Source organism: Drosophila tropicalis, unplaced genomic scaffold (genome assembly GCF_018151085.1).
Source record: "Drosophila tropicalis isolate 14030-0801.00 unplaced genomic scaffold, ASM1815108v1 contig_859, whole genome shotgun sequence".
NCBI classification, from domain to species: domain Eukaryota; kingdom Metazoa; phylum Arthropoda; class Insecta; order Diptera; family Drosophilidae; genus Drosophila; species Drosophila tropicalis.
This window is the reverse complement of record NW_027173353.1, coordinates 12,232,988-12,260,552: the sequence shown is the minus strand read 5'-3', so window position 1 is coordinate 12,260,552 and position 27,565 is coordinate 12,232,988. Positions and strand designations below refer to the sequence as shown.

Sequence of the window (27,565 nt, the reverse complement as noted above, 5' to 3'; positions counted from 1 at the left end):
AATTTAATAGAAATTATCCTGGATATTTGGGGGGGATGTTTTGTCCTTTGAGAGAAAAAATTATCAGTTGAAAGTTTTAACGGTGATTAACACAAGTGCGTGTGATTTGTTATCGTTCGGGTTAAGAAGAAAATTAAAATTTGTGGCGTTAAAAATGTATCAAATTCAACTATTAATGGCAGGAAAATTAATGCAATAGCGTTTATACCAAACACACCAGCGAGTCAAATCTGACATAGTAATTTATCTGGGTTGCAATTATACAACATACACCCACGCCATTTTTTTATCAATGGAATAAAACTGACAGTAAAACGCCAACATTCACGATTTTTAGTAAGCATTGAACATAAGAAAACGTGTTTTCAATTGTTATAACTTTTGAAAAGGTTTTTTTTCATATTACGTATGTACACATGTATACACACACACATACATCCATAGATACATTCCTATACAGTATGCACATTTTTCGCACATTCCAGGACACCAGGACACAGTTTAGGGGAATGCCCAGAGGCACCAGTGTTGTCACACTTTTTTCTCTCGCTAAGGCAACACTCTTTTATAGCGTTTTCAAACGTTCCCTCGTCGGCACGTTTGAGATGCCAAATACTAGAAGATGAGCTAAATTTGATTTTATTCGCTTTTATTTTTCTAGCAAATTTGTTTAGACTAATGAGTATTACAATTTTTAGTTTAAATTTTTGCAGTTTTTACTGTTTTCTTCTACAATTACTACTTTTTTTCAAGAGATTGTCAAAACTGGGTCACGTGTTCACATATGAAAAACGTCCAAGTTTTGTTAAATGATATCAATTATTTACATATGTATGTGTATTATAGAAGTCAGGACAAATCTAGTTACCGGTAATTTGCAGGTGGAAAATATAAACATAAGTTCCTTTTAGGAAACGGTTATTTAAATTTATCTGTAAATCCGCCACCGCATCTAAAACTGACAATGATCAGTAGAAGGCTACATGGTTGTTTGTGTTATTGTTATCTTTTATCGCTCAGGTACGCGCTCAGGTAACACCGCAGTGTAATCAACATCAACTGAAATCAAACAAACGACAGCGACAGAGGAGATAACTAAGACAAATAGAGCTGGACTGCATATCACAAACGGTTCCTATATCTACAAATAGACCATCCGTGGGCAAGCCGCAGGCCAGTCGTTTAGTCGGAGTCGAGCTCGCATAGTTTAAAGTCGAGAATATTAATGTAAATTGGCATAATCGCTGCATAGTGTGTAAGCGTATGTATAATAACTGTGATTAAGCAAGAGGAACAATAAATTGTGACAAAAATAATAGTGACCGATAAAAACCGTTACATTCGGCGCTTGCGCCTTTTTGTCTCCTTTTTCGCTCAATGTGAAAGTCCAGCGACGTTGTTATTGAATATTTTCTGTATAAAATATTGCATTCGTATCTAAATTATATAAAAGTTTCACGTTTTTCAATGAATTAAATTAAAAACTATATACTTGTACATACATACATATGTATATATGTACATATGTATATTGAAATCTATGTACTGTGTGTACTCCCAGTTTCCTTGGAGTAAGCAGTGCTGGCATAACAACATTTTACGGTTATTGCAAAAGTAATTATAAAATTCAATTTTTCGTTTGCAGATGTCTACTAAAGAAATATAATTATAAATTTATCCAGCTGAATGAAATAAATCGCCTATAAATGTGTCAAAAAAATATATACATAATTTACACAAGCGGTAACACTAGCTATATTTCAAGCCAATTTTTAGGCTGTTTTGAGAGAGGTTCAGCATTTAGCTTTTTTTCTAAAGTCAGCAAAGAGTTGGCAACACTGCCTGCAGCGAGCGTCAAGCAGTTTGTTCGTGTCGCGGCGATATACACACAAAAAATAAAATATTTTGCCGTGTACGTATAAAACATGCCTAGATTGGTGTCTCATCAGCATCAAAAAAGTGAACATTGATATCAATTGTTAACCCAAAGTGAAATTAAAAAAATTTCGTATATTTTATCGGGTGAAAAGAAGAATTTTACGCCCACGCCTTCGACTGGCATTCCGATACCCAGCATATATACATATGTACATACATGTACATAAATTTCAATGTACATACACACATACCAGCATACATTCAAAAGCCAGCTGGTTGAGTTTGAATAGAATTGGAATTGGAATTCGGCGAAGGTCGCTGACTAAAGCCAGAATCAATAATGATTTCGATTCAAATTCCAATGCAATGACTCCAAAAGTCTACTGACCATTCCGACATAACGATGACATTACATTACCAATAAGAAATGCCCATACCAATACACAATTTTAACAGTGCTGTATGACGTAATTTTGTTTTCACTGTGTGATGTCAGTTTTGGCCAAGCGAATCGAGTCCCGAATCGAGGTGGACTGGCCACGTTCATTCACATACATATTAGTTGAGTGTATTGGTGTGCGTGTATACGTACATACATATGTACATGTGAAACTGTGCCTTGTGGGTGTGTGCGTGTGTGTTCGTATCCTGCCAGCCTTTCTCCCAAATACAAATTGTGGGAGTTAAGTGTCAGTTAAAATAAATGCGTATGTATGTTGTACATACATATACATATGCATAAAAATTTTTGTAACGAGGCGTGGCAAAGAATATACACTATTATGTGTAGAGAAACATGGCGCCCGCGCCCGGGCAACAGCAACAAGAATAGAGAAAAGATATAGTGTGAGCGGCAACCTCCCCCCGCCTTCCCACTCTTCTACTTCTGCAAAATAAACGACTTTAAAGTACAAGGCGCTAAACTGGAGCATACATCTTATTGCTGTTGCCTGCCCCTGAATTGAAATCTGATTAGATTGATTATTGCCGTAATAGCCATATCTTTTTTTGTGTTTGACGTCATTAATGTTGACAATTTAATGCCGACTAAAATCAGTTGTTACCGCTTTTTACCTACCATGATCGTATCAAAACGTGTTGTGACAAGTTCTATACTTATAAATACAAATATTTAAGACCACTCGTACCTACATCACATATAGTCAACCCTGTCTACCTGATCGACGGATCTGCTCGCGGGCGACTACCCTGACACCTAGGAACAATTGTCGGAGATACTAAAAACTCCGTCTATAAAACGTCCTTTTTCATAATTTAAACGAAGGACAATAGATATGTCTCCTTTTGTAAAGCAAGCTAACTACATCCAAATTTTTTTGTACGATAGGCATAGTCATATCTTGCAAAGCGCACTACTTATTCACAATCTTATTCAGTCACAAAAACCAGACCGATCCACTTTTGTCTAGATGAAAATCGGACTCGTCACCAAAATGCATGTGATAAGTGTAGCGAATGATGGCGTCATAGACTTATCAGTAGCCTATCGCTGTCGTCATCCAATCCCGACCAGACAGCCGGCATTACTTTCGATGTCATGACATCAATTAATGTACATATGTACATACATACATATGTATGTGTACATACACAGAGCTATTTCTTTGTCACATATGATTTTGATAGTCAACACATTTAAACGTTCATCGGTTTCGCCGATAGTTTTCCATCTCTTTGGTTTGGGAAAAAACTCAGGTGAATTCTATTTTTGAAATAGGATTTTTGACTTCAGCAAAAAATGATAAAAAAAAAAAAAAAAAAAACATTAGTAGATAGTATGCACACTTTGTATTTACAAAATCATTAAAAGAGAACAAATTCAATTTGGACGGACTTCTCCTTTGTGAATGTAATTGTAGCATGCGGAAATGAAACAGATAAAAATAGATTTGTTACAAACGTACATACATATGTATGTATGTTTATAGATACATACATATGTATATTGGATATATACAAAAGGGTAGAACATTAAGATCCAAAACTGACCACACCACTGCCTACAGTCTCCTTGCAGTCCACTAAGATTGGTGTTCTGTCCGTTTCGATTCACTTTGTTCCTATGGCCATGATTGCTAAAAATTATATTTACAGATGTCTGCTGCTATGCCATCTCTCTCTCGATCTCTCGCCCTCCCTCTCATTTTTTGCCGCTCCGCCTGGTCTAGTGTCTAGCATTGAAAAAATTCTTCCCAGGCGAAATGCTGATTTATTTTGATATGTATTCACACATATATCTATATACATATGTACCTATATACACATGATTGTTAAGTGCGTGACACGACTCGCCACACATGTCCATAAATTTGTACATTAGACTGGTTTTTATTTTTTGTCGAACTGTATGGGAATTGAAAATTAATATTAATTTTTGTTTTCTGAACTGAAATATGACCTGGCATTGATCCTCTTAGGTAACAACAAGAAAATATGACGCATACGGTTATTTAAAAAAACAGTTGTTCGATATTTTAATAATATCTTAAAGCAACTCGGGTGACTAACTGTAAGATATAATACTTACACTTCTTTTAACAGACTCAAACAATTTTTTTGCCAGGAAAATATAGAAAAGACTTTATACAGAAAGAAACTCATTAGACCATTTCCTGAAAAATCAGATAAATACAAAGTCACGTTGTGAAATTATATTATTCATTCTCATAGCTAATACTAATGACTAGTTTCGAATTCATATGCAGGGAACTCTCCCAAAAAGGCAACAATGGTAACAATTGTAATGTTTCCTATTCTAGAATTTATTATAACAAATGGCCACAATCGATGGAAGACCTGCGCAATATGGGATATCACTTAAGCAATTACGCGAGCTCATGGAGACTCGCGGTAGGGAAGGTGTAGCAAAAATCAGCGAATTCGGTGGTATTCATGAGTTGTGCAAAAAGTTATACACATCTCCCAATGAAGGTAATTAAACATTTTAAAAGGGTCTGGATAGAAATACTTATGTGCTGATGATTTTTTGTAGGCCTGAGTGGTTCGAAAGCTGATGAGGAACATAGACGGGAGACATTCGGATCGAATGTAATACCACCGAAGCCACCGAAAACGTTTCTTACGCTAGTCTGGGAGGCCCTTCAGGATGTCACGCTTATTATCTTAGAGGTAGCTGCTTTAGTATCACTTGGTTTATCGTTTTACAAACCCGCCGACGAGGATGCGCGTAAGTATTGGCATGCTATAATCTTATCTTGTTTCTCATTTTTGTTATTGATGATTTCTTTTGACTTTGATTTTATACAGCTGTATTGCAAGAAGAAGAAGAACACCACGGTTGGATTGAGGGTCTTGCGATTTTAATCTCCGTTATTGTGGTTGTTATAGTGACGGCCTTCAATGATTACTCCAAGGAAAGGCAATTCCGTGGCTTACAGAGTCGCATTGAAGGCGAGCACAAGTTCTCCGTTATTCGCGGAGGTGACGTGTGCCAAATATCGGTCGGTGACATACTTGTGGGCGATATTGCTCAGATCAAGTATGGTGATCTATTACCGGCCGACGGCTGCCTCATTCAAAGCAACGACTTGAAGGTAAATGGATAAACAATGTCCCATAAACAAGGGGACCAATTTTCTTATGAATGTTTTTTTTTTTTTTTTGCTATAGGTGGACGAATCCTCACTAACTGGCGAGTCCGATCATGTTAAAAAGGGCACTGACGTCGATCCCATGGTTCTTTCTGGCACACATGTTATGGAGGGTAGCGGAAAAATGATTGTTACCGCAGTCGGAGTCAACTCGCAGGCTGGCATTATCTTTACCCTTCTTGGTGCTGCCGTCGACGAACAGGAGGCCGAAATTAAAAAGATGAAAAAGGGTATGTAACTATGAGCATGAAAAGCCGTTTTAAAGACCTCTGAAGAAGCAGAACTCGGCTAATATTTTTACAAGTCGACTGACCAAATTACTTCAATTTCTTCAGATTATGTCTGTTCACATTTGTCACTTGTCACAAATGAGTATATAAGGGAATTTGTAAATATATGAGTAATAGTAGTAATTAATTGATTTTTAGTCAGGAATCGAAGGGGGAAACTAAAATATGCATAGACTGCAGGATTGACCTAATTTACAATTGTTGTGTGTTGTTTTTTTTTTTTTTTTTTTTTTTTGGGCAGTATTTTAAATTCAAGTTTTTCCACATGTGTTAGAAAATATTTGGTGGCAAACATGAACGTAGTTTTGCGCGGTGTTTTTAAATGTGACTTCCTATTAATTATATTGCTATGAATAATCTATATTATGTATTTGTTTTTATTTTATTTATTTTATATTTTCATATTCCAATTGTCATACGTGATTTGCATGACGTGAATTGATTGCTCCATCATTGAACTCCTTCATCTACCTCAACATCTACCCTCAACTACCAACCAACCACCAAACACCAACAAACTACAAAAATCAACAAACCTAAAAAAAACCAAAAATAAACCACCTGTGAATCCCTATTGAATGTAAAATTGATATTATTATCAACATAATGGAATGATTGAACATCGTGAATTGTAATTTTGACTTTTACATACAGAAGCTAAAAAGGCGAACAAGCAAAAGAGCAAGAGTCTGACAGGTGAATTTCATAATATTCTAAATTTTGTCCAACTATGTAGATATAAATATGTCCGGCCCAATCATCCATTCAGTTTTGTCCTAGCATGTCCTTTCGGGTTTTGAAACGAGTTAAATTCTCATATGTTGTATGTATTTTGACACAAATATTAAGTGAAAATTGGGTGGAAGTTTATAGGGATTTATGTGTGACTAAGAACTATAAAAATATGATGAAATGAAATGTTTTAAATTTGACTGATTTGCGGACCATGACCATGCAGGTGAGAACGATGGTCGCACGCCAATAAAACCGACGTCCAATGCTCCACAAGCTCCACCAGCATCTCGAGGTGGCGGCGACGCAATTAAATCCGAGTCAGATGGCAATCATGTGCAACAGCAGTCGTCAACATCAGCTGTGGAAACAGGTCACAAGAAGGAGAAGTCTGTGTTGCAAGCGAAACTGACCAAATTGGCTATTCAAATTGGTTATGCTGGATCGACCATTGCCGTGCTTACCGTCATCATTCTGATTATCCAGTTCTGCATTAAGACATTTGTCATTGACGAAAAGCCCTGGAAGAATACCTACGCTAATAATCTGGTCAAGCACTTGATTATTGGTGTCACAGTATTAGTGGTGGCTGTGCCCGAAGGTCTTCCGCTAGCCGTAACGCTATCGCTTGCCTATTCGGTGAAGGTGAGTGGGCACCAACCATCTGATCACTTGATCATCCGATCACTTATTCGAGCATTCTTTTAATACAGAAAATGATGAAGGATAACAATTTGGTGCGCCATTTGGACGCCTGTGAAACGATGGGCAATGCCACTGCCATTTGCTCTGACAAGACTGGTACACTTACAACTAATCGTATGACTGTTGTGCAATCGTACATTTGTGAGAAACTGTGCAAAGTGCTGCCAACTTTGAATGATATACCGCAGCACGTGGGCAATCTGATCACAATGGGCATCTCCGTAAACTCGGCGTACACGTCAAACATAATGGTAAGATCGATGGATGCTTTTCCCAATTCAATGTCTCACTATTATGGTCACCACTATAGCCTGGTCAAAACCCCGGTGATTTGCCCATCCAAGTGGGCAACAAGACCGAGTGCGCCTTGCTGGGCTTCGTTCAGGGACTGGGCGTCAAATATCAATCAATTCGTGATGAAATACCCGAGGATAGGTTTACACGTGTCTACACATTTAATTCGGTGCGCAAGAGCATGGGTACAGTGATACCCAGACCTAACGGCGGATATCGACTATACACCAAGGGAGCTTCCGAAATCATCATGAAGAAGTAAGTTCCAAAGTTCTCCAGGGTGTTGTGTAACCATTTTGCATGTAACCATTTTCACATTTTCAGGTGTTCCTTTATCTACGGCCATGAGGGAACTTTGGAGAAATTCACACGGGATATGCAGGAGCGATTAATACGAGAAGTGATTGAACCAATGGCCTGTGACGGTCTTCGTACTATTTCAGTTGCTTACCGCGACTTCGTGCCCGGAAAAGCTGCAGTCAACGAAGTTCACATTGATGGAGAGCCAAACTGGGATGACGAGGAGAATATTATGACAAATCTCACCTGTCTCTGTGTCGTTGGAATTGAGGATCCAGTGCGCCCAGAAGTTCCTGATGCTATTCGTAAATGCCAGCGTGCAGGCATCACTGTCCGCATGGTCACTGGAGACAACATTAATACAGCCCGTTCGATTGCCAGCAAGTGCGGAATTTTGCGACCCAACGATGATTTTCTTATCCTGGAGGGCAAGGAGTTCAACCGACGTATTCGCGACAGCAATGGCGATGTAAGTAACGCCACTTGACATTTTAATTAGCATGCATTATGCCGATTCATTTCATTTTTCAGATTCAGCAACATCTCATTGATAAAGTCTGGCCAAAGTTGCGTGTGCTGGCTCGCTCTTCTCCCACTGACAAGTACACATTGGTCAAAGGTATGTGGTTTTGGGAGAAATGACAAGGGATTTCACTTATACATATATTTGCCATTTGTCAGGCATTATTGACAGCACAGTAAGCGAAAACCGTGAGGTCGTCGCTGTCACAGGCGATGGTACAAATGATGGTCCCGCATTGAAAAAGGCTGATGTTGGATTCGCCATGGGCATTGCTGGCACTGACGTTGCCAAGGAGGCTTCAGATATTATTCTTACCGACGACAATTTCAGCAGTATTGTGAAAGCAGTAATGTGGGGACGCAATGTTTATGACTCGATCGCAAAGTTCTTGCAGTTCCAGCTAACGGTTAATGTGGTTGCTGTAATTGTGGCATTTATCGGTGCATGTGCCATTCAGGACTCTCCCCTTAAAGTATGCTTTATCTGAAATTTTTTCATCCGAATTGTGTTCGTAATTTTGCTTATTTCTTTCTTTTTCAGGCTGTGCAAATGTTATGGGTTAATCTGATTATGGATACCTTGGCTTCCCTTGCTCTGGCTACGGAACTACCGACTCCAGACCTCTTGCTGCGCAAGCCATATGGCCGCACAAAACCCCTAATCTCAAAGACCATGATGAAAAACATTTTGGGTCAAGCTTTATATCAGCTAGTTATCATTTTTGGACTTCTCTTCGTGGGTAGGCATCAGTTATACAACATTTTGTGATGTAACCAATATCTATATGCATTTTTGTGTCGCCTATGGAATGGATATTCTTTATATATTTCTTAATATCAACCTAAACTTTTACAATTTCTTTATACAGGAGATATTATCCTTGACATCGAGTCTGGACGTGGACAAGAACTTAACGCTGGGCCAACACAGCATTTTACCATAATTTTTAACACCTTCGTTATGATGACATTGTTCAACGAAATCAATGCCAGAAAGATTCATGGCCAGCGCAACGTTATTGAGGGACTGTTCACGAATCCCATCTTCTACACCATTTGGATTTTCACAATGATATCGCAGGTAAGTTGAAGTTTTTGAATTTTGAGTTTTGAAGGTTTTTACTCATTTACATTTCGTGTTTCAGGTTGTCATCATTCAATATGGCAAAATGGCTTTCTCTACAAAGGCATTAACGCTTGAGCAATGGCTTTGGTGCATATTCTTTGGAGTTGGTACACTGGTCTGGGGACAATTAATCACATCTGTGCCTACTAGAAAATTGCCCAAAATATTATCGTGAGTAAATGTTTTATGTTATATTATCACAATCGATGTTGCTGTTAACCGGAACCTTGCTCTAAACTTTAAGTTGAACGCTTTCGCATTCACTTCCATTTACAACACAAAACACACAAAAATAGTATAACTTGGTATCAGACACCTGCATTTGGTAGTAGTACGTTAATACAAATACTTATATAAACGCAAAATGTATGTAGCATAATAAGACGACTATCTAAGCTTTATCCAAGATTATAATTGCTTCGCATGCTAAAATTCTATGATAACTTTAAGCCACATATATGTATTTTGATATGTACATAAGTATACGTATAAATATAAGTTTCTTTCTAATTTGATGTACTATTCGTATACACTTTGACCAGTATTTTAGATCGTACGCAATAAATTTATTCTTACCTCTACCCATTCCCAATTGCACAGCACTAGCTATCTCTATATACTGTACGCTTTGCATGTATGCTCTTTATTTTAAGTCAGTTTTGAAAATAGCGTTAAATGGAGTCAAAAAACTTGCGATCTACACCCATTTTTTCAAGGGCTGCCTGCAATAACTACTTTTAAAAGTAGTTTATGAAAAGATATCCAAAAGGCTGAGTAAAAACACAAAATATGCCCTTAAATAATAATTGTAAATATGTATTTTTTAAAATTTAAATTACAAATGTACAAATTATCGAATTAAATATAACGCCCAACGAATAACCAAAAGACAGTATTCATATCAGACTAACTAGTTAGAATTTTTTTGAATTTGATAAGACGATGTATAATACAATTATTGTGATGTCTTTTAACTAAAGTTAGTAAATACATATATTGAATATATTTTACTAATATGTACATATGTATATATATACCTACAAAACAAAAATAGCTTAAAATTTTAAACCCACTAAAAAAACACATTTTTTTATGCTTAAATTCATCGTGCAAGCTTTATAAAGATAAGAAAAATCATAAATTTAATCATTAATTCAATTATTTCTTTGATCGGTTATATGTATGTATATTAACAAACAGATAATACCGATTATTAAGATTATTGACTCTTTTGTATAGTTTATGTGACCCATGCCAAAGTTTTAATTAAACGCTCATGTGTCTAATCCAATAGTTATAAACTAATAAACCTAATTATTATGCTAAACTAATTCACACAATTCACACACTATTGCATTTGTAAAATTTCAAATATTATGTATAGACTTAACCACATGCCCCCCGACTCGAATATGATTAAACAAGTTGTAATGCAATTTTGCAGATGGGGTCGCGGCCATCCAGAGGAATATACTGATGCCATGAATTTGGGCGAAGAACGCTTCGATTCCATTGATTCCGACAAGAAGCCCCGAGCCGGACAAATCCTGTGGATACGCGGTCTAACTCGCCTGCAAACTCAAGTAAGTATATCTATATTTGGCTCTCTCAAATAACTCAGCTTAAGGAGTGAAGTTTAATTTTTGATTATCAATATATAATCAATTATATATATATTATATAGTTGTATTATTTACTTATAATCATTTCAGTTAGTTTATATTATTATTTCTATGAATTTTTTTATATTTGATTTATTTTGTTTTAAAAACTTTTTTTTTTTTTTTTATTTTGAACTCGTGCATTTTTCTGAACATTTAATTTATTAATCGGACATAAGAATGTCCAACTCATTCATATAGTATGTACCACTACAGCATATGTTACACAGACGCCTATTCTCGATAGGTGATATCTATTTTGTTTTCCAATTCGTTTCGACTTTGTGTTTTTTGCGAATTTGCGGTTAGCAGTGAGGATTCGCATACTCTACGGCGAAATGCATTTTCACATCGAGTTGTTCAACTTATTTTTGTTTTTCGTGAGATTAGTTTGATTCAGTTTGTATTTGTATTTGACTCGATTTTCATTGAGATTGCGTTGTGCATAAATGGTATATATGTACATACATACATATACCAGCAGGCAGATAATGTGACAGCAATTTAAATTCATCTCTTGGGTTGATTTTCATATGATTTCGTTAATTTTATCGTATTTCGTGGTTCTGTTTTTTCGAAAATGGAGTGGCCTGTGTTTCAAACGTCAAACGTCAATGCGAAATGAAGTATTTAATTGAGCGATTTCTAGAAATCGTGCATATGTACCTACTGGTAATATGTATGAATGTTTCAATTTTAATTTATAAATACATATATATATTCTTCGGCTTGCTTCTTGTAAGACCAGTTTCCAGGCGGGGGCGTGGTAGTTATGTTGAAAGCTAAAGCATAATTCTTGTTTACATATACATATGTACATACATACTTAATAATACGCATATTGGTACATACATATATATATATATATATATATATACACATTATATATATGCATCTACATATATACATATATACAAATGCCCTATTAAATGGGTTAACATATTCAAAACGGACGACAAAGTGTAACTTCGGCATGCCGAGGATTATCGACTAGAACTTTAAAACGTGCAACGAATTATTATGAAAATGCAATCTATTTTCTATTTTATGTAGATGGTTTTCTATGTATGTATGTATATATGTGTTATGAATTCTGATCAACAATGACCATCAGCTCAAGCTAAATAGATAAATCGAAATAGGCTTCATTTAGCTCAAACTTTGATTGAATTGCTACCTATTGTACCTACCTGCTTTACAAAACAAAAAAAAATAATAATAATAAAAACAACAACACTTTGTAGTTCGAATTGTATTTACTGTTTTTCAGTAGAAAAATTTGATTGGTTTGTCTACTAACAACAAGCCACATGTCTTCCTTACCTTTTATCCTCTATCTCTCGTTCTCCTACTCTCCTACTTTCTCTCTCTCTCTCTCTTTGTCTTTCTCTCTATATCTATCTATACATTTCTCTATCAATATCTCTCTGTCTGTCTCTCAATGTCTGTGTATATCTATCTCTCTATGTCTGTCTCTTGTATATTTTGAATCCATGTTCGGATCCCATACTGATCCATTGTTATGCATTGTTTAATCCACGATTAGTTTAATATATGAATTTGTTCAAAAATCAATTCTAATTTAACGAATGTGTTTATGCAATGCGAAATCTATATGCATACATGTATGAAATTTGAAAAGAAACCAAAAAAAAAAAAAAAAAAATGCAGAGAAGTGAGTGGGTGAGAAAGATAATGGAGAGGCGGGTGTAACGGCGGTGGGTGGTGTTTTTGGACTTCTCTTCGTCAAATCCCAGTCAAGGATTTCACACACACTGAAAGCATGTGCATATATATTCAAGAACGAACTCACATATAGATTTATATGCATACATACTTACATGCACGCGCGAGTTACCAAAAAGTAATCCAAATTTGAATTGAAAGGGGTGCTAGGACAAACCAACAACCTGTAGGTGGACAAAACCCACACACACAAAATACACACACTCAACTCCATTCGCATAGTGACATTCGATTACTGTGACAGATAGCGAACAGATACAGATACATTTAACCAGTCCTTTTCCACTCACACACAAATGCACACACTTAAACAAAAAAAAGAACACTCCATTAGGCAAAAATCTAATGATTGAGAAGTTCTCTCTCAAGGTCATCTGTGCTCAGCATTGTGAACTTTACTTTACTTTTCCATAACTCCCACGTCTATTTCCGCAACTCTATTGAATTGTAACTATAAATTTATAATTTTTCTTTATATTGTACAATTATAGTTTTTCTTAGGTTTTAGTTAACGTTACTTTTTACCTTTCCGTTTTTGTTTACCCAATAATTTTTTATTTCCTTTCGTGTTACTTTTCTCGGTCACTGCATGCGTATCGTTTAATTTATAAAGCTTTGACAAGTCTTCTACCATATATGCTATCAACACCGATCTACTACAACAACAACAAAAAACAAAAGAAAAAGAATACCCAAAAACAACAACAACAACTACAAAACTCCATCAAACTTCTTTCACTTATATCCATACACACAAACACTGTGTACAAAAAAAATGCGTATAAACCGAAACACTTGACACCTTTTTCCCCCCTCTTCGGCTTTCCGAAGTATATAATATACTCTTTTTACATACATGTCAAAAACAACAAAAAATCAGTGTGTCAATGTGTCTCGATTTAAAAAGGAGCCTTGGTCCTGTGTCCCGTGTGGACTAACACTAACCGAAAGACTTATTGGCCAGCTAGCTGGTGCGATCAAAAAAATCCTTAGGCTTGGCAAGCAATTGCCAATAGAGGCTTCATCTAAAGTTGGATTCCATCCTTTGATTTCTCCGCAAAACAAGTCTTATAATCTCTTCTGAAATCGTGTTGATTTCAATTTCTATTTATTGAAATTGGCTCTGTATAGAGCTTAGAGCATGAACTATAAAGTATTTTTACACTTTCATTTATACTAACAGTGAGAAAATTGGCACGGTAAAGTATATCAGTACATGGAATTGTACGTATGTATGTTTGTAGTGAGGTGAGATGAGGTGTAAAAGAGTATATATATGTATGTAAGAAACGTAGTGGACCAACTCTTCCTATAAACATCTAATTTCCATTTTACTGATGCAAATTCTTTTCTATAAATAATATAAAATTGATAATATTCATTTCATATTTTTCGTCCCTCTTAAATGCTTTTAACCAATCCCGATCGATTGATTGAACCAAAAACCAAAATGCAAATATAAACAAACAAAAAAACCTACATCTATGCATATCATACTATAAAAAAAAACAAAACGAAATCGATAAATAAATATTACCAACTCAACTATATATAAACACTATAAATTGAAAAATCAATCAATCAATTTTTGCATCGCTCCATGATGCAAATACATAAACCAACCAAAAAAACCGAAAACCATAAAATTATGTACAATACAATTAAACATTTGCGCGAAAACTCAACTTGCGTCCAGATTTCAGTACCGGTAAGAATTGTCTATATGATTTAGTGTTTATTGGCAACTAGACAGCGTAATGTTCCACCTTTCCCCCCTCTTATACTGCTTCCTAATCCTGTAAACCTTACTTACTTCCTGCTCCCAGCTCCCTGCTCCCCCCCTCCTACTACTGATCTCCAAGCTCTTTACCTGCTTCCCTCTTATTCCCTTTCCACCTCAGAAAAATGAAATTCACAAACCCAACCTCTCCCCCCACCCGAGACATTGACGTGACGTTGGATGCTTTTGTTTCTAATATAAAACTATCGAATAGTCGCTACGTGTTCGATAATTTGCATATGTACGTATGTATGTATGTACATGCGTTCTACATAGGTGCAAGCGTACAATATGTACATACATCTATGTATGTATGTATGTATCGGTATGAGCACGAATGTATATGTATGTATGTATGTGCATATGTATGTAGTTCTTTGTGCCATTTCGTTTTGGTTTTGTTTGTGTTCTTGTCACTGTACATACATACTATATATAAACATAGTTGTGAAAACTGTAAATGTACATATATAGTTTTTACTACTATATTGTTTATGTTTATGTTTATCGATAAATCACAGCAAAATTATAAAGTTCACTACCTACCTACATACATACCTCCTTCTCCTTCAATTGGCGTGCATGGGTTATAATGTGTGTGAGCCATGTGTGTGTGTGTGTGGTGTGTGTCTGCTTCGGGGGTGACACAGTTAACAGAGAGTTAACATTGACATGATTAACTGAGAGAGATTTGCCACAGGACTGAGTTGATAATTCATTCATTCATTTATTCATATCGGCCTTAATCACTTGTAGGGTATACTCAGTAAGTATGTATGTACATAAGTATGTGTGTTGACTGAGTCAAATGCAGTTGATGAATGTTTAAGATGATTGTTTTGCTCTTCTTGCTAATTCTCATAAACGGACTGGTGAAGTTTTGCAGTAATCATCATTTATGGAAAGGTTGATATTTGTTCAGATATTTCGATATCAGATTTCACTGAATGTCAACTGAATCCCAAAGATGTGGAATGCATTCGGTCAAACCAGTTGATTTTTTATCCCGAATGCAAGAAGGGGCTCTGAAAAAAGTTTTAAAACTTTCCGAAGACTTCTTATAAGGTGTTTTTGTCCCTACAAACCCTCTATTTAAAACTAAATGAACGGAATGTTAGATTATGAAGATGAAAATATGTATGTATATTGTATAATTTCTATCCGTTTCATAATATCGTGGATTTAGCTTGTGAAAATGTTTGTGCGGTTTTTGAGAGCAATGTTTTGAATCTATTTTTGAGTTGCTAGGTGTTTTTTGGTGTACAAATTTACATTTAATATTTTATCGATTACTTTCGGGCGTCAACAAGCCATTGAATCATTTAAAATTTTCAGCATTCTATTATTATTATTATTACTATTATTATTTGGCCTTGGCTTTCAGATTATCAATTTGCTGCTGCTTTATCACACAATTATCTATGATTTCGGTTTAGTTCTTTATACTTATTTTCTTTTTTTTTTTTTGTTGTTCTTGATTAGTTTCGAATACTTTTTGTGTTGGCATACAATTATTAAGCTTTCAATTGAGCCTTATTTGTTTCAAAAGTAATTATCGGATATTTGTTGTTAATTTTTGTAATTTTAAAGCCGGCGGAACCAATACGAGAGACTGAAGTGTAATTGACAAATGCAATAATAAGCAACAAGAGTTCTACATAAATGTTAAAAAAAAAACCCAACTAACCCAGCAGTTATCCTCGCACACTCACACACACTCTCTCATATACATACATACAGACAAACATACATACATAATACCTAAATCAACTCATATCGCCCTGCTGCAAAATGAGAATTTGTTGAAATTGTTAAACGGAATTATCTCTATATCGGATACTTAAATTGAGAAGAAGAAAATGTAAACACGCGTAATCAAATCCTCCGGACACATAAGCTGCTCACGGAGATGACGCAAATGCGATGAAATGCAGTGTATACACTATATACTGCATACACATACTTATATACACTACCCACAAAAACTCCACTTACAAATTCGACTATTAATAATACCCAGATATATGATGAAGATGATGAAACATGAAAAATTGTAGAAAATATATATTTAGTTAGGTTCCGAAAAGTTTGCAACTATTTCCCGGTGGATAGTTGTCTAATAAATGCAATTAGCAATAGTTTAACTTAATTGAAATGATGAAATCGATCAGTGATCGACAAAACAATATATATAATAACATAGAAATGTGTACATCAAATTACACTGTGCAACACAACACCGATTTTACCCAAAAAAAACAAAGATCTAGCGCCAGTAGGTAAACCATCAAATGATTTCCCAAAGTTACCTCGAGCTTCTTAAGCCTATTCACATTTTAAAGATATCCAGAAACAACCGAATTAAACATCATTTCATAAATGTTTACACTCTTTTCTCACTTTGAGGAAACAAAACTGAAACCAAATATTGGTTCATTAATCGCGAAATGGTTGTACATAAATAATGCCAGTTAAGCCCACAAAAGTGCCGTTCAAACTAAACAAACAAAACAAAACCAAAAAAAAAAAAAAGAGAAAAAAACAGAAAACCTGCAAATTTCAGGATGTAAATACATAATTTATTTATTCTTGAATCTTAAAAACTTGCGTGTTCAGATAGAAAATATAAGAAATGACAAAATGGTCTTTGCTAATGCCTTAGCCTAATAGTCCTAATCTTTTGGCCAGATTGTATATAACAAAGAGCCGTCATGTTGTCTTCAAACTGTGTGTTAGTTTAAAAAACATGCTCCCAAACATCTTCGGAGTAACTTGAAATGAAATCGTTTGCTGGTTTAGTAAGTACTTATATCTTAATATTTCATATATGTAGCCATTTTGGGAGACATCTCGAAATATGTTGCATTGTGTAAGGTATATACATATACGTAGGTAATTAATGCTAATTCAAATGTTGTTATGTAGTTTGTAGACTTTCGCCAAAACAAAAAAAAAAAAGAAACACTAAAAAAAAAACAGAAAAATTGTTCAAAATTAAAATCAAACTTGATGCGGAACTCGGTTTCCGAATTGTGGACTAGACTACCCTAGACTTTACCTACCAACCACCTACCAAACATGATCCACATGAATAAAGTGACACAATACTCTGTCCTATATACATACACATACAGTTCCAAGCCCCACCCTTCACCCAAACCTATCTATCTACATAAAATATTAAATGGTCAGTCAGCCAGTTTCTTTTTTTTTTTTTTTTTTTTTTTGGGAGATAACCGAAATAGGTTTCCCTTTATCAAGTGAATTTCTCGTCAATCGATCTTTCCTTTCTTAAAACATGAAAATTTCTATCAGCATTACCATCGAGAAAACAAGTTACTGCTACTGCTACTACTATTACTACTACTACTACTATTTTTTTTGTTTAACCCCTTCCTACAACAACAACAACAATAATACAACAACAAACAACAAGAACAACAACAACATCAACAAGAACAACAACAACAACGTAGAAGGGTCTTCTGCTACAATCCACGATCCGAATTTCGTGTATGTTACGTACTTTCTCTCTCCCACTCTGTCTCTCTATCTCTCTATACATATATCTATATTTCTCAACTTTTGCTGTTATCTGCTGTACTATCTTCTACTACTATCTACTACTATCTACTACTACTACTACTACTACTACTATCTACATCACAAAACAGCTAAGGTAGTCCAGCTAACTTCTTCATTCGAGCATAAGGAAACGTACGTAAAATATATTTGTTTAATTCTATCTTTTGTCCCATAAAAACTATAAAATGAACCAAAAAAAGAAAAATGCACGTGGAGTCGAATCATAGTACCAATTCCAACAAAAAAGCTATACATAATAATAATTCACAATAAAAATAAAATAAAAAATCTGCGTGCATCGTGCGTAGTCCCAGCGGCACATCCTTGTCTCCCGTTCCGATCTGCACAATTAGAAGACAAAATTCCCCACTCAGTCCATAATTGCTCCTGTTGCTTATGCTTAGAAGAATCTGGGACCAATCTCTCTCGCTCGTTCTCTTTTACTCTCTTAACCCTCACCCATCTGTTTCACTTGGGAGGAACCAAGAACCATATGATGAGCCCAAGTGTCTTTATACACATCTCTTTCGTCAGTTGTACATAGAACCTATGTATACTTATGTGTATATACAGTGCCGCTCAACTGAATAGGTTTAGAGAAATATTGCTTGTCTTGGATCTCGGCTTCTATAGCATATATTTTGCAAATTCATTGCTTTGTTTATAACATACTTAACAGAAGAAATTACAGCAGTCTCAATACACGTTCCCATTCATACTAATCGCCTTGCCAGTAAATTACATTATTACAAATGGCACTAAAATTCTTCAATTATTTTAAAACTACTGTTCGAAACTGTACGTTAAAGTCAACGTTGGATACAGTAGTAAAATTAAATCGAAACGACGGAAACTTTAAAAGTTATAGCCATCCAAAGAGCACGCAAGTGCGGACCTATTCAGTTGAGCGGCATTGTATAGTAGTCTTTGCATGCTTTAAATCGAAATGGAGTGTCGGCCCACTTAATCAGTGTGAATAGCTTTCTGCAACATTTCGTGGGGAAGGAGAAAATTTGTGTATAGTACTTTTAATTTTTGTTTTAAGTTTTGCATGCTAACTAATTGATTTGTGTAGTTGTTGCTAAAGTTTCGGATTTATTGTTGAGGCAGAAGACGACTCCACTTCGAACTGTTAAGTATAAACTCGATTGTTCAATCGCGTATGTATGTATTTCTGCGTGTGCGTGTTGTGTATGTGTGTGAGTGGGTTTTTATCAAAAAAGACAAATTCCGCAAGGTTTGAGGAAAATCGGATCTTTTGATTTCTTTTGTTACTACTTGGTAATACACACTTTGTTTCTCAATGTGATTTATATTCGCTGTATTTCTATCTTTCACATTTCTTACGCAGCCTATTGCATAAATGTTTGCATCGTCAGTTTATTTAATTTACTATTTTTATTAGAATTACTAGAACATGTATCGAACAAGTACTACACTTTTACTAGTTGGGTAAGTAAACAAGCCAAAACTAACAAAGAGTCTGTATCCAAGTCCGTTTGACCCAATTCCCAAATGAATCGCATATTAGTGGTGAGTTGCTTTTCGTTTTTCTCCACGTTCTTTGCACTGTTTCTGATTTACTATTTCTACTCTATTATTCTGCTATACTATACTGTACTTTGAATTAACGATTCCTAAATAATCTTGTTTCTTAACTTTAAATAGTTTGCTTTGCTCCCCCCAAAAATATACACTACTTATGCTTCCGTTTTCGGAACCTTCTTAAATTGTTAGTCAGAATTTGTAATACCATAAATGAACGCTGTTGACCAATTATTTTCCTCAGCCACGTCCGCACTACTAGTAACCTTTATTGCTTACCAAATACACTTATGGTCCGCAAATTCGTCCGTAATCCGTCAAAGTTATTTACCCAAAATACACCCTCACACGCATGATGACCATTAGCCGTTAGCCAGGATGCGTATGCCTATTAGAGCCAAAAACCCATGATCTTAATCAACTAATCTTTGTCCGACAGTCTGGTCTGGCGTGCTCGCTCCACTTACTAGCTTGATCGTCGTCTGATAAATTGGCCTTTAGGGGCAAAGGAAAATTTTAAAGATTCGGCCACGCCGAAGGTGGAAAAATACGTATCAAATAAAAGTAATTTGTAGTCGGCCATCCAATTTGCATACGCATCACGCCCTTGTGAGCAGTTCCCCTGGTAATGCAGCTTATGTTGGTCCAATTAACACAAATTTGCAGCTGTTGGAGAAATGAAGCTTACATTAAGTATGTATGTTTGTCCATACGTTATAATTTAATTGATTGTTTTGCGTTTACGTTTTAATTGAAATTGAAATGAACTAATTTTAAGTATTTCGATTACACTAATGTATGTATGTCCTGTTGTAAATGTGTACACGTACAACATTGTACACATTGTTGAGTGCCTATTGCTATTACATTATGCTTATTAGTTCCTTATGTTTCTGTTTTTGTTCGTTTGTTGTCTAATTTCGTTTGTTTCAGTTGCGCGTGATTCGTGCTTTCCGCTCAACTTTGGAAGACCTTAACGAGCGGCGCTCAATGCACAGCTTGCATAGCTTACGCAGTCCCAGGACGGGCATGCCGACCGGTGGTGCTGGCCACCCGCTTTACAATCTTAACTTGCTGAGCCCCAATTACAGCAGCAAGCAGCAGCAGCAACAGTCGCCAGCACAGCCGCATCAGCAGCAGCAACAACAACAGCAGTTGCCCTCTGACATATCTTACATTGACGAAGATCCCCAGCAGCAACAGCGCACTCTTCACAACGGACGTACTTCCCAAGCACCCACATCAAATGCATCTACATCTGGCCCCAATCCCGGTCCCGGTCCTGGTCCTGGTTTCTCCGATATCGCTATAACATTGCAACAACAAATTCGTAGTCACAACGAGAATAATCAGCACAGAAACGGACAGAATGAAACCCGAATTTAGAAATTTATTAACTGTGGAGCAAAATGTTGAAAACAAACACACAAAAAACTGAAAAACTGAAATACTGAGCGATAATAAGATATTCCATCCCCACTCCCATCCTCCTGACCACTGACATTCGACCAAACTGGACTGATCATGACATGCTTTATCTCTTAGCCGCCATACAGTTGGTACATAAGAGCCCCTCCCTCCACTGATCAGTGGTCCTTGTGGGTGGTTTGTGTCTCGTGGCCTGCCATTTGGAACCTGGAATCGAATACACCTATACCCGAATCCGACCTCATACATACATGCCCCCTGCCCTCCACCAGATACCGAGATACCGACCTTTCATTGCACTGTCCGACATATCGTATTACTATTCTGTGCGGCTGAAGAAATGAATTTATCAAGGCAAACGACGATCCAACAAACATATCCACCAAGCCAGACACACTCAATATGCTCACAAAAAATCCGAGAACTCTCGAGTCTGCTTCTCCGATAAAAGCAAAAACCGATAATTATGTACTCTAATAATATACATAAACATACATATACACTGTGGAGCACAACTATAAGCGCACACTCCTTTTTAAGTGTAGCGTTTAAAATAGACGGAATAACGGAAAAGTGTAAATGAGGAATTAAAGATAATTGAAAATAGATTTATTTGAGATCAAAACAAAATCAGCAATAATAACGGTACTTTTGTTTTCTTCAAAAATGCTGTTTTTGGACTGGTGCATAACTATAAGCGCACTTAGAAAAAGTTAGAATTAAGTCTTATACTTATTACTAACTAATTAGATGTACTTTTTTTTTTGGTTTAATAATGAGTATACCCTCCATTATTTTGGATTAGCTCGAACAAGCGATTGGGCATACTAGAAATTAAGTTTTCAAGGGTGTTTGTTCGAATTAGTTCCCAAGCCCTTATAACGGCGGCCTTCAGCTCTCGTATTGTGTCGTATTGCTTGTTTTTGTCATAGATAGACCGCACAAGGATACCCCATAGGTTCTCCATTGGATTTAGGTCGGGGGAGCACGATGGCCATGTTAAAACTTCAATTTTCCTTGTCGCCAACCACTGCAATGTTTCCCGGCTTCGATGCACAGCGGCATTATCCTGCTGGAATACCCACTTCCTTGCTCCTCTTCTGTTAATTACCGGCACTAAGTTCATTTGCAACACTTCAACATACTCCGTAGAGTTCATTCGGGTGCTGGGAAATGCTAATTCCAAGCAGCCATTAATGGAAAATGCACCCCAGACCATAAGAGAACCGCCTCCGAAGTTTCTTTTTTGAGAAATATCGTGGATCCTTTCGCAAATCCCTCCAATATCCGTTGAAGCCATCGGGACCATCCAAGTTAAACTTTTTTTCGTCAGAAAAAATAGTCTGTAAAAATAAAATAATTAAAATTCCAAAACCGACGTACCAAAAATATAATCTTTGTTTTTAGTACATTTTTCCAATCCCTTGCCATATTTATCCTGGCAAATTCCAGGCGTCCAGCAATATGTCGGTCTAGCAACCGAGGTGCTGGTTGAAGCTTTTGTCTTTTAATCACATTTGACTTCTTCAAGACCCTGTGAATTGTCCAGCGGGACACACTTTGCCCACACTCTTTGGCGATTTCACGTGCCGTCTTCATCGAGTTGCTGGCAGAACTTATGATCCGTCGCTGTGATCGATCCGAAATTTTTGATTTTGGGCCTCCTGTTTTATTTTTACCATAATTTGCTGTGTCCTTCAAAAAATTTCTCACAGCACAATCGGAACGACCAATCCGTCGAGCAATCTCCCTTTTGGATAGTCCTTCATCAAAAAGGGATAGGATTCTCCCTTTCTCTATTTCAGTTAAGTATGCACCACGTGGCATTCTCAAATTTGAGCTTTTTAAAAAATTCTCCAACTTTAATTGATGCGCGCAAGTCGAAAACGAACGAAATAATGAAAGAGTAATAGGTGCGCTTATAGTTATGCACCAGTCCAAAAACAGAATTTTTGAAGAAAACAAAAGTACCGTTATTATTGCTGATTTTGTTTTGATCTCAAATAATTATATTTTCAATTATCTTTAATTCCTCATTTACACTTTTCCGCTATTCCGTCTATTTTAAACGCTACACTTAAAAAGGGGGGTGCGCTTATAGTTGTGCTCCACAGTGTATATAATAATACTTACCACATAGAAAATGTTATTTAGAGCATGCTTTTTATATTCTTTACTTCTTATTTTTTGTATAAATTAATTAATAACTATTGTGGTACACTCGTATTACTACTAACTGTACCTGTACATCAAATGCATCCTTATTTGCTAATTGCGTGGCGTGCGTGCGAATGTGCGTGTGTGTGAATGAGCGCGAGCCCACTGATATGGATGGATATCAAACGGGGGTGGATACCATCAAACATACATACATAGATACCGATATCTGATATCGATAAAGCTACTGAATTCGATACTGAAAAAGGTGCGGCGGCAAGTACAAGTAAACCCCCCCACCCACTCACCATATAGAAGATCAAATATGCATAAGCTACATACATACATATATACATATTGTTATGTTAAGCTTGTTGGTGACATTCCTGCAATTCTCTTGAAGTCCATCGGGAAGTTTTTTGTCCACTTTAAAAGCTGTCGTGTCCAGAATGGATTCGCCGGCATCGATTTATAAGTATACACATACATGTAAGCAAATGATGGCCCATTAGAAATTGGTAATTGATCTCTCTTTCTCTCTCTCTCTCTCTGTCTCTGTCTCAGTTTAGCCAGTCATTCTATCACAGACAGACACAAACACCTACACACACACACACACACAGAAACAAGGAATCTAAAACAGATACACCCACACAAACACACACACACACACACACATTGACGAATATCTCTCGCTTTATTCATTTGTACTATCTGGCAAATTATGAAATTAGATTTCGGTAACGGATACGTCAAATTCGACTCGAAAGAACATTGTACGACTTATAATCGTAATGATGTTTGTTGTGTTACGTAATAGTTGATTATTATTATTATTAATACATACGTGAATCTGAACCTGAAGCTGTCGTATTTACTTAGTTATCGTTATCTCCAATCCAAGTCAAAAAGAAAAAAAAAAAAAACACTTGCACACCCAAAAACATCAATATCACCCACTGCACCCTCCTCCCACTTTAACCTCACCCCAACCCACCCCACTATCCCCCTATATCCTTACCCCTGTAGTGCCCTGCTATCCTGCCTTTTTTTTTCCTATTCTATTGTAATTTATTTATAATCTATGCAAAATATACATATATTTATATATATATACATATATACTACTATACATATATTTATGTATTTATATATGTTTATGTGTATGTATGTAAATATATGTGTATTTATGTATATATATATATATATTATATATATTGCTATAACTCTAATTTATAAATCTATGTAGCAAAAACACTATACTAAAACTTAAATTCGAATTCAACCTGTATCTGTATTTCTCTTCCCACTTATTATTTTCTATTTTACTTTTTCTCTCTCCAATTTTAAAGGTAATAGGCGGCGAATTGCAAGAACGCTTGATACCGGTCCCATATAGCAAGAGCAACACTGATCAAGCTGTAAGCCCTTCACCATTTTATTAATCATTTACAAAAACAGAGCCGACATATATGAAACAGTTCTCCCAGTATATATAAAGAGAATAAGTTCTAATCAAAAGAAAAAAAAGAAGTTAGCTGCCAATCGCTGATACGAAACTTTTGAGCAGTTTTCTGATCTTGTCTTGTCGTCCGTTTTGTATTGACAAACCGAAGAGCACAAAGGTGAACTTTTAATAAAGAAATTTTAAGTATTAAACAGCTGATTCCGTCCGACTCAAGTACTTAATGAAATTATTTAAAGTCCTTATTGATCAGAACAAAGTATTAGTATGAAGCAGAGAATTTTTTTGTTGTCTATTATAGACGAGTATAGCCTGGTCTTTTAGTTGCCTGCTATAAATCTCTCACTTTTTCTTCTTTTTCCTTCCCCTTTCACTACCCTCTCAATCATCATTTGTCTTTCTGAGTAGTAGCTAAACTGTATCTAGTAAAGTAATTAAACGCAGGACGACAAATTTGCATTATATATATTCCCATATAGCCAAAATTGTGCCGTCACTTCGCCAATTGGACTTTCATCTTTCGAAATTCTTTAGACCTTGGAAAAGTGATGGCCGGTTTTGGTTCTAAGGGTTTGTCTGTCGGCCTGTTTAATCCAGTAGGCCAACTTCGGAGAACCCGAAGAATTTTATTGTTTGGATATGTGTGTTCTTCTACTTCGATCTTCTCTGATCGTTTTTTTGTTTTCATTATTTTGAGTCTTTTTTTCTTGTGTTTATCTATCTTCTACATATCTTAATTAAGTTTGTATTTATTGCCTGCCTACCCTCACATGTTTAATCTACTACTGGCTTGAAAGTGTTCTTTAAGTAACAAGTTTCGCTACCTTTAGTACTAAACATAATATTGATTTTTGGATTTTGAGACTTGTTGTTGTTTTGCATGATTAAAACAAAAAAGGATAAATAAATGGAACGTAGATGATTCGGCCCATGTCGGACATGCTGCTGCTGCTTCTCCTGCTCCTGGTTAGCGGTTCCTGGAGCCCTGGTATTCGTATTGAATCGATTCGTCCGTGCGTCCGATCCGTTTGCATCCAATTTTTATTTATTTATTATTTTTCTTTTCTTTTTTTTTTGACTAGCAGCTGTGACAATGTTGTGTTTTATGCCTTTGCTTTTGGCAAATTAAGTTTATTATTTTTGCTTTTTTGCGCAATTTGTGTTTTTGTTTGTATGTGTGTGGTTTAACACCCATAGAGACACACACACATACTTAATGTACACAAAAACATAATTATGATGCATTCGCAATTTGATTCGTTCGGTTCAGTTATATTTTCTGTTTGCATTTAATTTTTGACTGATTAAAAACCTGTACGTACCTGTACGTGTACCTGTATGTACCTGTACTTCCCTCAAATTGTTGTTTTTGTCTCTTTTGTCACTGTTATCGGTGTTGTTCTTTTCTTTTTTGCTCGACGACTTGCGCTTAGATTCGCGTGGTGAACGCCTTCCGGCAAGGTCTTGACGCCCGTTATGGTGAGCACACCAACACTTCGCTGGCAGAGGTGCTGCGCAAGCAGACTTCGCTGAGCAAACGCCTTTCGGAGACATCTTCCATTGAGTATGCTGATAATATACCTGATGAGCTGACCATACCCGAAATCGATGTTGAGCGGTTATCATCCCACAGTCACACAGAAACAGCTGTGTAAAGCTCATTTACAAACACAACAAAGAAACAAACAAACAAACACACAAAAACAAGAAAAAGAAAACAATATCCGCATCCACACTTGCAACCCACAAAAACAAAAGCAACAACAACATACATGCATACTTAGTGAGCAAAAGGGAAACAAAATCCAAACAAATACTTATTGCAGAGTAAATGAGAGCGCTAAAACCAAAACAAAAACGAAAACAAACCAAACCAAAACCATACATACGTACTAACCTCAAGCTTATCTGTAGAGAATCTCGAATCAATCGCAATCAATTAGCACAAGCGCGGTTAATTTCCAACAAGGATATGGGATATTGGTTTGGTTTCCCCGTTACTTTAACACGTTATCGGTTATCGTTAACATTGACAGCCAGCCAGCCAGCCGCACTCTTCTCACCTGCGCATCTAAATTCTTCGAATTTCCATCTAAAATTCGAACAACAACAACAACAATCACATTGACTGCAACAACAGCAAATTGCGCGGGTGACAACTCTACATAGAAAACAAAACAAAAAAAATCACAACAACTACAAACACAAAACGCATGATGGTGAAACTTCCAATCGGTACTAGATTATCTTGCATATACATACATACAAAACATACATACAAACATACATAAATACATAAATTATTGCATTACGTACTTACAATTTAACAACACAAATGCGAAAAACAAAAGTTATTTAAATAAATAAATTCGAGTGGCCTAAAGATACTGAAAGTTGATGATTAAAAACTCCTACCCCCTCCCCCACCCCTCCTCCTCACAAACACAAGAACAGACAGACACGCAACACATACATGAAAATGCATAAACAACGGACTAATCCAAATCCACATATATACATACATACATACATGCATACGTGCATACATATACATGAATGCAAGTACATGTCAAATGTATACCTAGATGTATATGTATGTGTATGTGTGTGTGTGTGTTTGTATGAAAGTTGCGTCTAAGCCATTATTATTATTATTATTATTATTACGTACATACATTACATATAATGAATAAATGAGTCAATAATGAAACAATTTAAA

At 36.0% G+C, this 27,565-nt stretch overlaps 1 protein-coding gene across 9 annotated transcripts; it reads left to right on the top strand.

Annotated features, from left to right (window-relative positions):
- Positions 1-132: 132 nt before the first annotated feature.
- Positions 133-27,565, top strand: PMCA (plasma membrane calcium-transporting ATPase 3). 9 transcript variants are annotated; one of them, XM_068297213.1, is made up of 19 exons: positions 1,816-1,912; positions 4,659-4,830; positions 4,892-5,086; positions 5,167-5,453; positions 5,530-5,740; positions 6,455-6,496; positions 6,759-7,177; positions 7,246-7,488; positions 7,548-7,789; positions 7,856-8,300; positions 8,363-8,450; positions 8,513-8,826; positions 8,895-9,093; positions 9,223-9,434; positions 9,499-9,650; positions 10,924-11,062; positions 14,583-14,594; positions 24,734-24,802; positions 26,280-27,565. In XM_068297213.1, exons 2-19 carry the CDS (start codon positions 4,674-4,676, stop codon positions 26,499-26,501), a joined length of 3,648 nt encoding a protein of 1,215 aa, XP_068153314.1. In that variant the 5' UTR covers positions 1,816-1,912; positions 4,659-4,673; the 3' UTR covers positions 26,502-27,565. The 9 variants fall into 9 exon arrangements, with proteins under 9 accessions (XP_068153311.1, XP_068153310.1, XP_068153314.1 ...); XM_068297214.1 differs by lacking the exon at positions 14,583-14,594; XM_068297210.1 differs by lacking the exons at positions 1,816-1,912; positions 14,583-14,594; positions 24,734-24,802; positions 26,280-27,565 and adding exons at positions 133-336; positions 20,730-23,478.

Bases quoted from the DNA above. Each gene is read 5' to 3' on its own strand.
- PMCA (XM_068297210.1), top strand. From the start codon at position 4,674: ATGGCCACAATCGATGGAAGACCTGCGCAATATGGGATATCACTTAAG. The intron at 8,827-8,894 runs GTATGCTTTATC...TTTCTTTTTCAG, and splicing joins TTCAGGACTCTCCCCTTAAA to GCTGTGCAAATGTTATGGGT. The intron at 11,063-20,729 runs GTAAGTATATCT...CGTTTGTTTCAG, and splicing joins TAACTCGCCTGCAAACTCAA to TTGCGCGTGATTCGTGCTTT.